Here is a 13,042-nt window from a genome sequence, read left to right as displayed (position 1 = left end):
ATTTTCTGCATGATTTATTTTTTTTTCACTAGACAAATGTTAATAATACCTGATTATGTTTTTTACATTAAATAAAATTTAACTCGACTCTAGTGCAAGCCAGCTATGAGCTCGTTTAGTATTATAACAACGGTTGCTTCTCAATGTGCTTTTCATTTGAAAATACATTGAAATAATATATTTTTTTAAAATTTATTTTTAATATTATCACATTAAAATAATTAAAAAATAATTTGATACAAATAAAAAATAAAAAAATTATTTTTTTTATAAAATATTTATAAAATATAAAAATAAATTGGGTTATAGTTGGGTTTGGTGTCTGAACAAGAAGATCTGGTCCAAACCCAGTAAATAATGACCGACATGCGACCACCGAAAGTAGCCGTTGGAGAGATGAATGATCAAATTATTATTACATAGCTGAAACAAAGATGCCTGCCAAATCCTGTCTTGCCAATGTTGCAGACAGACACCCGACTCAAGATATTTGTTTCAATTTATTGCGAGTTGATTATAATCTAGTCCTCTTACTTTAATGAGACTAATTAATTAGTCCTTATTGTTTATAAACTATATTTCTAATCCATACATCTATCTATTTTTTTTTTTTAAATAGAAAGGTTCAAGGAGAGACTATTTATTTATGTAATGTGGGAAAGTTTTCTTATGAAAGAAGTCATTCCGAGAACTAAAAGTTACTGAACCGAGGATTGTCGATCGCGAAACTACATGGACTAATTATCTAGTTTCAATAAAATATAGGGACTTATTTATAATTTACAATTTCGTTTTTTGTTTTCATTTTCATATGTTAATGTGACGGCACCTCCTCTCACTCCCCTCTACCTAAAATAACATTTGGCATTAAGGTAAAAAAGTGCTTTTTAAAAAAATTTAATTTTTTTTAATTTAAATAAATATATTTTTAATATTTTTAAATTATTTTAATATATTGATTTTAAAAATAATTTTTAAAAATTAAAAAAATATTATTAAAATATATTTTCGATAAAAATACACTTTAAAAAACAACAATAATAACACTCCTAAACACGCTATAAATCACTCTCTCTTTGTCTCTCTACTTTTGTTTAGTTGCAGGCCAGGTGTCAGTCAGTGAGTGCGTGGTAGTGTTTGTATGGAGCAAGGACCCTTCCTTCCTTTTTCATGCTTCAGTATTACAACTCTTCTAACAAGTTCGATCTTTAGCTTAGCTAATAAAATACTGCCTGCTTCAACAGGAGCAGGATTCTTAACTTCTTCACGACCTCACATTCCTCCTGGCTACACCTCCCCCTCTCCCTCTCTCTTCCGCGCTTTAATAAACCCCAACTTTTCGCTTTGTTTGTTCTGGTTTTGTTTTTTGCACTCAGTGCGCTGTCTTGTTTACGAATCTGGTTCCTAGTTATCACTGATGCAAGTTGCTACTCTCTGTCTCCCAGCTTCTTTGTTGTAAATCTTTCCTTCTTACTTTTTTGGTTTAGCTTAATCTTGTCTTATTTACGAATCTGGTTCCTAGTTACCACTAATGTAAGTTGTTACTCTCTCTGTCTACCAGCTTTTTTGTTCAAAATCTTTCTTACTTTAGCTTAATCTCCCTCTCTTCACTTAAGCTTTCTCTCTTTCAATTTTAGTTTGTTTGATGATTTCAACTTAAGTTGACAACTCCCTTTTCTTTTCTTTTCTTTCTTTTGCGATTCATGGAAGACATGCTCTTGCAAATTCCAATATTTCTGTTTTCAGATGTTAGAGTTTTACTTTAAAGCTTGTTGCTTTATTGTTGTACTTGCTACTACTACTACTACTTATAATTAAGACCACCTATATACCCATCCTTTTCATCAAAACTAGATTTGATTGGCCTCCTACTCTTCTAGCTACTTTTGCATCTGGGGATTCTATAGTTGGTTTGCCTCTGAAAGATTAATTCCCTTTTTTTGTACTTGCTTGTAAGATTTGTCTCTTTACTAGAGACTAATCCCTAAGCATATCTTGTATTGTTGTTGTCATCACTATCTACTCCAGTTCTGTGCTGTTATTGTTATCGTCATCACTTTCAGAAAGAAGCTTAGCTCATTTGTTTGAAGAAAAGGAAAGATGCGGTTGTATCATGCGGCTATTGGATTAGTTTCATTGCTTTCAATGGTGAGTGGTGCAATGACCATAGGTGCCAACTGGGGAACGCAAGCTACCCACCCTTTGGATCCAGCAATTGTGGTGAGGCTGCTTAGGGAAAATGGGATCCAAAAGGTTAAGCTTTTTGATGCAGATTATGATACTCTAAGAGCTCTTGGTAAGACTGGGATTGAGGTCATGGTGGGTATCCCAAATGACATGCTTGCTACTCTGGCTAGTAGCATGAAGGCTGCTGAGAAATGGGTTTCCAAAAATGTCTCCGCACATGTGACCTCAAATAATGTCAACATCAGGTCAAATTTACTCTTGCTTTTTATGTGCGCGCGTATTGTTTCCTGGCTTGGTTTACAAGAAATTGAGATTATTAGCTGAAATTAATTGTTTGCTGTCCTTCCTTTGAACTGTCTCTTGGCCATTATTGTGATAATTTATCTTTTAGTTTGTGGTTGTTGAGAGAAATATTGCTCGGAGGGTAAGGATGTTGCCTGGTCTTATGTTCAAGATTACATTTAGTAAGTTAGATGCTGGGTTGTCATTATATCTTGCCTTAATCAGTCTGAGAGCCTTCTCTCTGTCTGCCTCATTCAAACTGATCTGTAATGATGTCTAAAGCCCCCTTTTAATTGTTGGCTGATTTATCTGTACAGTATGCTGATGTCCCCTTCGATTTATTGCAGACTAACTAAGCAATGTCATGTTCTGCAAAAGATTTCAATTAGAATTTGAATTAACTAAAGCCTTTTTGTTATTGGTGACAGATTTTATTTGCATATTTTGCTGTGGTCCCTCTAGATTTATTGCGGACAGCACAGTCATAACTCCAAAAGGTTTCAATTAGAATTTGGATTGACTAAATGACTATGTGCTTTATCATCATGTTAACACCAACAAATTGATTCTTGCTCTGGCTATATGTTTTTATCTGATACAGCCAAGAGACAACCCGATGAAGGTAACTTAACTTGGCTACGTAATTGTGGGGTTGTGTTTGATGCTTGGCACTTTTGTGAATTTGTCTTACCATGATTTATCTTATAGCCTTTTGTTTTCTCTATCTTTCTCTATAAGTTATTTATGTTGGGGATTCCTAGTTTATCTTGAAATTGCTACATCAAGAAGTGATTTTATGAGTTCTATTGCATGAAAGTTAGTCACTTGCCTTGGTTCCTGCTTAGAGATTTCCGAATATACTCTCCAAAATATCTCAAGATTTTCTACTGTCTAGCTCATTTATCGGCAAATGTGTTATGGAGTTCAAGTTGCACCTTTTAGGTATTGGCCGAATCTCAGGTCCCTTCTTCCAGTGAACTTTAAGCCCCATTCTTCAGTCATGGTTTCTTGCATGTCTTGGGTGATTCCATGCCCTATTCTTCGATTAATCTTGCCCATTGGATGGTGGTGCTTGGTCTAGAAAGAGTTGAATATGAAATCTTATCTTTTTGTCTTGGCTTTGGTTCACATGAAAGAAATGAACTGGAATAATTTATGATGCATCGGACAAACATAAAGTTGATTGAGGGAAGCATCATGGTCTTTCTGACTCTTCTGTGCTCCAACATTCATAGTTTGGGTGCAATCCCCATTTAGGTTCCCAAAAGGCCTTCTGTTTTCATAAGTTTCTTGTTTTCCCATTGTACATTTGGATTATAAAATGTTATGTCGGAAGAGGAATTGAACTATCAAAGTGTAAAAAAGGCCACAAACTGTGCAAAGCGAAGTCAGGTAACCTTGCCTGCAAAATTCCAAAAAAAAAAAAGAAGAAGCAATAGAACAATCAAACTACAATCTGGAGCCAGCAACTCTTAACAATTTCCTCCAGAATATTAATGATATGGGATCATATTAGTTGAACTGAACTTTGTGGTCCCATTTGTTTCTATCTTCAGCTACACTAGATGTTAGTGGCTCTATTTCTTTCTTGTAGAAATCTCATATTTAAACATCCAGAAATACAGTTCACATCATTCCATCACTGTTCATATCATCAGATGTGAATAGATTCTATTTGTCAATAAAATCACTTGTGCTTTCTGCTAATTTTATGTTACCCTGCATGTGAAATTGTCCTGAAATTCACCTCTGCAAAAAAAGCTCTTGAAAGCAAGTGCATGTAGTGTTAACTATGGGAGACATCATTAACATAATGGCACTGGCATCTTTATGTATTTGGCTGATATAATCTGTCTGAAAAAAAAAGTTCAAACATTCATCCTTTCTAAATGTATGGTATGGAAATGATGGGCTTTAGCAGATTGGATGGGCATACATCTCTTGCATGTCCTGGAATTTGTCATGGCCATCTTGGATTTATAGGTTCTTATATGCCCTTAGACATGAAATGTGTACTCAAACGATTTTGGTGTAATTTTATTTTGTCTAGATAGAGGTGATGAAATCTTTGGAGGTTTATAAGAAAGATAAAAGGGTTCCATAGACTTCTGCTATTTTGTTGTCTTGTGAAAACTTGACATCAAGTGCAGAAATATGGGCGTGACTCGACACTGTAATTATTCTGCTTTTTGTCTAACTAATCAAATTATTCTTGTACAGATATGTTGCAGTTGGAAATGAACCTTTCTTGCAAACGTACAATGGAAGCTTTCTCAGAACAACATTCCCTGCTCTTCAGAATGTCCAGTCTGCTCTGATAAAAGCTGGGCTTGGCAATTCAGTAAAGGTCACTGTCCCTCTGAATGCTGATGTCTATGAGAGCTCAAGTGGACTTCCTTCTGATGGTGACTTTCGAGCTGATATCCATGATCTCATGCTTGCCATTGTCAAATTCTTGAATGATGCCACTGCCCCCTTCACTGTGAATATCTATCCTTTCATAAGCCTGTACTCTGATGCTGAATTCCCGGTTGATTATGCCTTCTTCGATGGCAATGCAAATCCTGTAAATGATGGCGGCACATCCTACTATAACATGTTTGATGCTAACTATGATACTCTTGTGCATGCCCTACAAAAGAATGGATTTGGGAATTTGCCTATCATTGTTGGAGAGATCGGGTGGCCAACTGATGGGGACAGGAATGCTAACATAGAATATGCCCAGCGTTTCAACCAAGGTTTCATGTCACATATTTCCAGTGGGAAAGGGACTCCATTAAGGCCTAATGCTGATATTAATGCCTATTTGTTTAGTCTGATTGATGAGGATGCCAAGAGTGTTGATCCTGGGAACTTCGAACGGCACTGGGGGGTATTTACATTTGATGGAATGCCCAAATATGCTTTCAACCTTGGCACAACAAATACAGGAGCTTTAATTCCAGCAAGAAGAGTCAACTACCTGGAGCGTAAATGGTGTGTGATGAAGCCATCGGCCAAGCTTGATGACCCACAAGTGCCACTAAGTGTAAGCTATGCCTGCGGACTAGCTGACTGCACTCGACTTGGTTATGGGACATCATGTGGAAGTTTGGATGCTAGGGGGAACATTTCATATGCATTTAACAGTTATTTCCAGATACAAAATCAACTTGACGATGCATGCAAGTTTCCAAACCTTTCAACAATCACTAAGACAGATCCATCTACTGGAACTTGCAGATTTGAGGTAATGATTGAGCCATACTATGGAGGTGCGGTACAGGCATCCGGGCATGCCAAGAAAGCACTGGGTTTGGTTGTAGGTCTCATTCTATTTTTCCTAAAGATTGTGTAAACCTCAAAGCTCTCCCAACTTTTTGTGGTAACAGTTTTCATCAACTCGTTCTATTTTTCCTAGAGATTGTGTAAACCTCAAAGCTCTCCTAACTTTTTGTGGTAGCAGTTTTCATCAACTATTCTCATTAATATCTGGTGTGTAGGATGTAAAGGAAGCTAGCCAAGAGCGATTTTGTAATTGAAGACTGTATCTTGGTTTTTGTGTGTTCTAGAAACTAACGAATGTATGAAAATAAATTGTTGAACTATTTAATATATGCATGCATATTTAGAAAATAAAGCTTGCGAATGGAGGCCATATCATACCGAGCGGATCAGCTGGAAAAGGTGTAGCTGTTCTGAAAGTTGTAGTAGTTAAACAGCCATGGGGGAGTGGTTGCTTCATCTGATGAACTAGAACACCTTGTATCTAGGTATCAGTAAGGAACCGAGAAGATTATGTGTTTTGGCAAGCAACTAAGATGTTTTTTTTACGATGCCCCTTTTTTTTTTTTTTTGAAGTGGAAGTGGTAAAAGTGATGCCTATTTTTTTTTAATCATAATTAACCTGGCACTGGATATCTGAATAAATCAATGTCTTTTTTGGGATCCCAAATTTTTTTAATTATTAGGTGGCGATTCCAAAACAATCAATCTATTGTTGTTGTTGATTCATCATGGTGTGACTTATTGGATGATGGCTATATTTCTTATTATATTTTTAGCCATTTACCTAGAAACATCTGAAAGATCAACTAGGATTTTTAATTCTAATAAAATTATGTGGTAACTTTTTTTTTTTTTCTATTTTTATCTTTTTTACATGCACTTAGTCTAGATGTCCCTTGCGACAACTAGTTTATAGGTTCACGTTACACTATGAATTGGTTAAAATCTTCTTTCAATGTAATAAAAAATATTTAGATTGTAAAAAATTATTTAATATTGTTAAACCTGACTCAATTTATCAACATTGATATCTCTCAATCTGATTTTTTACCTAACTTGAATTTAAAATTAAACATATAAAAATTATCTCAACGTGACCAATCAATCTGGATGGTTTAAAAACAAAGTAACAGATTTGTTAAAAAGCCCAAAAATAAGATAAACAGGAAAAAAAACCTCTCGACTCAACTACTTGCATAATTCAAGTTTAAAATTAAAATCATCTCACATTTAACTTGGCATGAGCGAATTGACTTAGCTGATCGAAAAGCAACTTAGTCGATTGGTAAAAAAAATATAAAGATGAAATTGGAAAACACAAACAAAATTAATAGGAAAAAAATACATTTTGATTTAACTCATTACCTAGCCTCGATTTAAAGCTAATCCATTTTAAAGTTGTCTTAACTTGATTCAATCAACTAGGTTGGTATAAAGAAAACCTAAATAACTGTTATAAAAAGTACGAGGATGAAATTAAAACATATTACAAAATTAAAAAGAAAAAAAAGACTTGGATTGAAAAAAAGAGAGGTTAATGATTCATATAAACAGTGAAACTCGAAAAAGAATCTCAGGTTTTTTTAGCATATAAGGTACCATAAACTCTAATCAATTGGCAAGTGAAGTGATTGGAGGCCATAGGCTGGTAAAAGAAGATGATGGTGCTTCGTTTTAGTCAAGATTAGATCCATTTGCAAGTGAAATGAATTTCTCTCCACTTGTTTCAGATACTCGCATTCTAGAATCCTCCAAGAAACCTTGCCATACACGGATCAAAATCAAAGAAATCAGAAAAAAAGAAAAAAAAAAAAAAAAAGAGCTAGGTGCAAATAATTTCAGCAATTTCTGTCTTTTTGCCTTGCTTGGGGATTTTACTTTTGTTCGCGAATTTGGTTTGTTTTCCAACACTCTGATATCCACACGGTACTCCTCCACTGCCATAAATTTTATGGAAAAGGTTGTGTTTTAGTCACTGTAATTTAAGATGTGCTTCATTTTGGTCCTCTTAATATCAATTTTTATTTATTTATATAATTTCACCATCAATCTTAAATTTTCAGTTGTACTACCAAATGACTTTTATTTTTAAATTGGATTATTTAGTTAAATAAAATTCAGCAAATTTATCAATTATCTATTTACTTTTCATGCGATCCTAAGTGATGAAATTAAAAAGAAATTTTAGCTTTTTTAATATGGTATGAGAGAAAGATATTTGAGTGAATAAAACTACTATTTGAGAGATTTAAATTTTATGTTTTGATATAATAAGAGAACATGATTTATATTATTAAAAAAAATTTAAATTTTAGAACTCGTAAATTAATTTTTAATTTATTAAAGAAAATAATAAAAACAATTATTCTTCAATTCCCTCCTCCTCCTCCGCTGGGATCACATGAGGAGTACGTGAACACTTAATGATTTTATTAATTATATTTAATTAAATGTTATAATTGAGAGATAAAGTTTTTATTATGATATAAGAAATACTTTAAATGTGAGGTTTACCAGGAAAAAAAACAAAAAAACAAACAAACAAACAAACAAAGAAACAAAAATGCAAGGTCCAAACGGTGCGTTTTAATATGGGCGGGCTAAGACTAAACTTGAAAATAAAAAAACAGAACGGTGGAAACTCGAAAAAAAAATCCCAAATTTCAAAAGCAGTCATCTTCTCACACTAGCTCTAGAATTGAATCGATCATCGAAAATGGCAGAAGACAATAAAAAGTCAGAGCCGCGGCGAAGGGGATGGTCGATAGCCGACTTCGAGATCGGAAAACCCTTAGGGAGAGGGAAATTTGGCCGGGTCTATGTAGCCAGGGAAGTGAAGAGCAAGTACATAGTGGCATTGAAGGTGATTTTCAAGGAACAAATCGACAAGTACAACATTCATCATCAATTGAAGAGGGAAATGGAGATTCAAACTAGTCTCAGTCACCCTAACATTCTCCGTCTCTACGGTTGGTTTCACGATGACCAACGCGTCTTCATGATTCTTGAATACGCTCACGGCGGTGAACTTTTTAAAGAGCTTAGAAAGTGCGGTTATCTCTCTGAGCAAAAAGCCGCCACGGTCCGTCTCTCTCTCTCTCAATTTATTTTTACTGATTATTATTATGATTCATTTTATTGTTAATTAATTTCAGTATGTTGCGAGTCTGGCGAATGCATTGGCGTATTGTCATGAGAAGGATGTGATTCACAGAGATATAAAGCCTGAAAATTTGTTGCTTGATCACGAGGTGTGTTGCTTTTATTTGTTTTTTAATCAGAATTTGTGATTAATTAAATAATTGTACTTAATTTTGTTTAAATCCTTGTATGCTTATATTTCGATTACAGTTTAGATTAATGAGCAATTTTGAGGTGATCTATTAACAGAAAATATCTTTTTTTGTTGTTGTTGTTGGTTTGAGAACTTTGTTTGAATGCTAACATTTGAAGGGTCGACTGAAAATTGCGGATTTCGGGTGGTCTGTGCAATCGAGGAGCAAAAGACACACTATGTGTGGAACTTTGGATTACTTGGCACCGGAAATGGTGGAGAATAAGGCTCATGATTACGCTGTTGATAACTGGACTTTGGGAATTCTTTGTTATGAGTTCCTCTATGGAGCTCCTCCCTTTGAGGCTGAGAGTCAGCGTGATACGTTCAGAAGGTGGGAAGGGTTGTGTTTTAATGGGTTATTTGGTCTGATTTGTGTAGAGAATTGAACTGGGATTTATGTGGAAAGTGAATTTTGTGATGCAGGATTGTGAAGGTTGATCTTACTTTTCCTTCCACTCCTCCTGTCTCTGCAGAAGCAAAGAACCTCATCACCCGGGTAAGTTTTTTTTAGAGTAACGGTATTGCCTTACTAGTATTGTCTCAACATGGAATTGCATAACTGTGGGGTTCAATATGTGATCTGGGTAATTTCATTTTTGCAGCTTTTGGTCAAGGACTCTTCAAAGAGGCTGTCTCTTCAGAAGATCTTGGAGCACCCATGGATAATCAAGAATGCAAATCCAATGGGCAGCTGTGCTAAGTAGTAACATTTTCTAACTTGTATTCTATTCTGAATTTTGTATCTAATGTTCTCGTCTTTGAGAACGCAAAGCTACTTCTAAAACGTTGTATTGACCTAGAAAGATGTTGGATTATCACTGCTTGGAACTCGAATATTAACCCTGTAAGGTGAATGCATCATAATTATATTCAGTCAGTTTTGTTCTATGCTCTAATTAATAATAGACTAGATTTCTAGAAGTGGTTTCCTACCTACTCGATTTAGAGTGTGTTTGTTTGTGAGGTGAGCTGTCTGGTCGCAACTCTTGAACAAACACATTCTTAATCTAATAAGTGATTTAGAGACCGGTGGCAGTTAATGCATTTTTAGGAAATTTTCCTGAGATGCATTGTTGAGATTGTACTTATGGCATTTTAAGTCACGGTTCCTGAAAACACATAACAAAAAAACCTAAACAATTTCCATTTATAAACCAATAATATTCTTTCACTCCCACCTTTTCCTACTATTTCCTTCAGTTAGAATCCTGAATCCAAGGACTCCGCTTGGGCTTCCCAACATTCCCAAGCGCCTTCCAAACAACACTGTTGCACTTGAACCCTGAACCAAAAGCAAGTTGCCAGATCCTATCACCTCGTTTGATCCTTGTATTTGTCTCCAAGTAAGCGAGTTCATACCAGACACTGCTACTCGAAGTGTTCCCAAATCGCTCCAAAGTTTTCTTTGATGCTTCCATGTATTCCTCTGTAAGCTCCAAGTTCTTCTGTATTTCATCTAGCACCTTTTTGCTAGTTGCTAGGATGCACACATGCTCAAAAGCAAGCTTGTAGTTTGGAATGTACGGTCTGTTTTTCTTCTTGAAGAGCAAATTAGTGAAAAAATGAACTTGTTCAGACACAGGAAGGACTAAAGGGCCTAGAGTGGTGATGTTGGCCTTGAGTGCATGGCCTCCCACCTCAACCAGATCCTTGCTAACTGACAGACCTTGCTTTCGTTCTGCATCTTCCCTTAGATGTATGCTTTTGAAGCTTCTGTTGTCCATGGCTTTATGAGTTCGAACTAGCTGCATAGCAAATTTGAAATGTTAATAGTGCTCTGCTTTGACAAGTATGATTCTATAATTTCTCTGACTAGCACAAAACTATATGGACAACACATGTATAGGGACTTGAGATTGCGATTAGTCAAAAGAAATATACGAAGGAATAGGAAAAATGTAGAGGGAGTACCTGCTTCAGTTCATACTTAGACCGCCATCGGTCAAGGCGGCAACTGGATAGAAGCATGGCTGCTGCGCCAAGTCTGAAGAAACAATTAGGAAGGAGCATATCCATATCATTGCCACTGTACCATGTATAGCTCACCGCCTCTGTGCTCACCACCAGTGCATAGCATCCCGGATATGCATTCAGAAGGTCTTTAGCTAGATCAATTGCTATAATGCCAGCAGCGCATCCCATGCCACCGAGATTGAAGTTTTGAATATCATGCCTAAGCTTGTAGTGATTTATTACCATTGATGAGAGTGACGGGGTAGTATTTAGGATCCCACAGTTGACAATAAGAATTTTTATGTCCTTGGGCCTTATTTTTGTGGCGGCAAGAAGGTCATCTACTGCTCCAAACATGACTGTCGCTGCCTCTTCACGGCCATCCTTCAGTGTTATCCTGTGTCCAGGTTGAAAAACTATTCTAGGCATGTAGGTCTCATCTCCGATGCCAGAGTTCTTGAGAGCCCGGCGCTGAAACTCTATGGCGGCACCATTAAATTTGCCAGATTTCTTCGCCAACTCGATGAATTCGTCCTTCGAAATCTGTACACAACATAACAAGAAATTACTGTTATTCTGTGTGTGAATCCACATTGTTTTTGCTGGCAAGATTATGATACTTGATTTACAACAATTGAAAGAATGATCTATTAAGAACACATGGTTTTTTTTATATATATAAGATTTGAAGAACACAAGTTAATTACCTTGAGTTCATTTGGCGGACGATAACAAGCAAAGTCGACTAAATAAGTAGACCGAGGGCTAAAATAAAGATAAATGTATATAAATAAACTCAACAATCCCACAACGAAAAGTGCATCAATGGGGTCGCATTTTAGACAGAAATCTCGCCAGATGAAGAGCTTTCCAATCTGAGCACTGAAGATCACCATGAGAACTGGCGCTGTTAGGAAATAAAAGACAGGGCTAAGGAGATAGGAATATCCCAGCTTGACATATTTCAAGTTAATCGAGTTGAGGAAATCCGGCAATCCTCGTCGAACCCTGACAGAGAAATTCAAAGATCCAGCATATGGCCCAGAATTCTCTATGCCCCGGTTCACTATTTCAGTGGATAATAACTCCTGCTCTCCTGCCATGGGAGGCAGTTTTATGCAACCAAGTAACACCGGAGAGACCAAGAGGGTTAAAGGAGAAACAACGTAAGACCAGACAACATCGGAGGTGAAAGGGGTGTGAAGAAGGAGGGCTGCCACAGAATGGATTTATAGGTGTTGCAGGAAATAATACAATAAAGCATGGAGTTACGTGATGGCTAATACCACTCAGGAGAAGCTAACAGAAATAGGCAGGCTCTTTGTGCATGAAAGCGAGTGAACAGCAGATTTCTAGCACCCAGAAAACTGGTGCGTGGTGCAGAAGTTTTTTGCTTTTTTGTTCGGGTCTAAATTTATGTATATCTTGACTAATTTTATAAATTTTAAAATTAATAATTATATAAATTTTTAATAATTTAAGATTTATAGATTCAAACTAGAATAATTTTTTTTAAAAAAGCAAACTTTTAATAGTGGGCAGATGTTTTGCTTTGCCACCTTGAAGGAGAGGAAACATAGAGACCAGTCACAAGGAGCTTACATGATTCAACGAGTGTAGTTCAGATACTTGCTCAAATTTCAGGCACTTAATTTCCCTACAAAACTCGGTGCTTCTACTATCTAAAGATTATTTTGTCCACGTAAAACATCAAGAAAAACTTTGATTTTATTATTAAAATGAAAAAAAAAAAAGCAATAAAGCTTCTCACAACATACTCAAGAATATATTATTTTTTTGAATGCATCAAATCAAATTTATAAAAAAATGTGTCCATTAGGAAATTAAATTTTGACATTGAGAATTATATATATTGATAACTATTATAAATTGTTAATACTAATTAAAAATTAAGTTGTGAAGTAGAGAAATAAATTTTGTAGATGACTAGTCGAAACTCAGTTTGGCGTAAAATAACTTTGATGTATCAAAGACACCAAGAAGAAGATTGGT

General features: G+C 35.7%; 3 protein-coding genes across 3 annotated transcripts; 2 read left to right on the top strand and 1 right to left on the bottom strand.

Moving 5' to 3' along the window:
- The first annotated feature begins 1,135 nt into the window (after positions 1-1,135).
- On the top strand, positions 1,136-6,066 carry LOC118053427 (glucan endo-1,3-beta-glucosidase 6). Its single transcript, XM_035064678.2, has 2 exons — positions 1,136-2,432; positions 4,690-6,066. Exons 1-2 carry the CDS (start codon positions 2,101-2,103, stop codon positions 5,807-5,809), a joined length of 1,452 nt encoding a protein of 483 aa, XP_034920569.1. The 5' UTR covers positions 1,136-2,100; the 3' UTR covers positions 5,810-6,066.
- Positions 6,067-8,381: 2,315 nt separating this feature from the next.
- On the top strand, positions 8,382-9,962 carry LOC118053426 (serine/threonine-protein kinase Aurora-3). The gene is made up of 5 exons (XM_035064677.2): positions 8,382-8,821; positions 8,895-8,990; positions 9,193-9,407; positions 9,500-9,572; positions 9,679-9,962. Exons 1-5 carry the CDS (start codon positions 8,456-8,458, stop codon positions 9,778-9,780), a joined length of 852 nt encoding a protein of 283 aa, XP_034920568.1. The 5' UTR covers positions 8,382-8,455; the 3' UTR covers positions 9,781-9,962.
- A 59-nt stretch (positions 9,963-10,021) lies between these two features.
- LOC118053423 (3-ketoacyl-CoA synthase 15) lies at positions 10,022-12,391 on the bottom strand. The gene is made up of 3 exons (XM_035064676.2): positions 11,737-12,391; positions 10,988-11,572; positions 10,022-10,821 (listed from the first exon to the last, which is right to left on the bottom strand). Exons 1-3 carry the CDS (start codon positions 12,130-12,132, stop codon positions 10,273-10,275), a joined length of 1,530 nt encoding a protein of 509 aa, XP_034920567.1. The 5' UTR covers positions 12,133-12,391; the 3' UTR covers positions 10,022-10,272.
- Between the last annotated feature and the right edge of the window lie 651 nt (positions 12,392-13,042).

The sequence above is a fragment of the Populus alba genome, chromosome 6 (genome assembly GCF_005239225.2).
Source record: "Populus alba chromosome 6, ASM523922v2, whole genome shotgun sequence".
Classification (NCBI taxonomy): Eukaryota; Viridiplantae; Streptophyta; class Magnoliopsida; order Malpighiales; family Salicaceae; genus Populus; species Populus alba.
Note: the sequence above shows the minus strand (reverse complement) of the source record. Positions and strands in the feature narration are given on the sequence as shown.

Coding starts and splice junctions, on each gene's coding strand:
- LOC118053427 (XM_035064678.2), top strand. CDS start 2,101: ATGCGGTTGTATCATGCGGCTATTGGATTAGTTTCATTGCTTTCAATG. Junction 2,433..4,689: donor TCAAATAATGTCAACATCAG/GTCAAATTTACT, acceptor ATTCTTGTACAG/ATATGTTGCAGTTGGAAATG.
- LOC118053426 (XM_035064677.2), top strand. CDS start 8,456: ATGGCAGAAGACAATAAAAAGTCAGAGCCGCGGCGAAGGGGATGGTCG. Junction 8,822..8,894: donor CTGAGCAAAAAGCCGCCACG/GTCCGTCTCTCT, acceptor AATTAATTTCAG/TATGTTGCGAGTCTGGCGAA. Junction 9,573..9,678: donor CAAAGAACCTCATCACCCGG/GTAAGTTTTTTT, acceptor TCATTTTTGCAG/CTTTTGGTCAAGGACTCTTC.
- LOC118053423 (XM_035064676.2), bottom strand. CDS start 12,132: ATGGCAGGAGAGCAGGAGTTATTATCCACTGAAATAGTGAACCGGGGC. Junction 11,573..11,736: donor GTCCGCCAAATGAACTCAAG/GTAATTAACTTG, acceptor TGTTGTGTACAG/ATTTCGAAGGACGAATTCAT. Junction 10,822..10,987: donor CTAAGTATGAACTGAAGCAG/GTACTCCCTCTA, acceptor TTTGCTATGCAG/CTAGTTCGAACTCATAAAGC.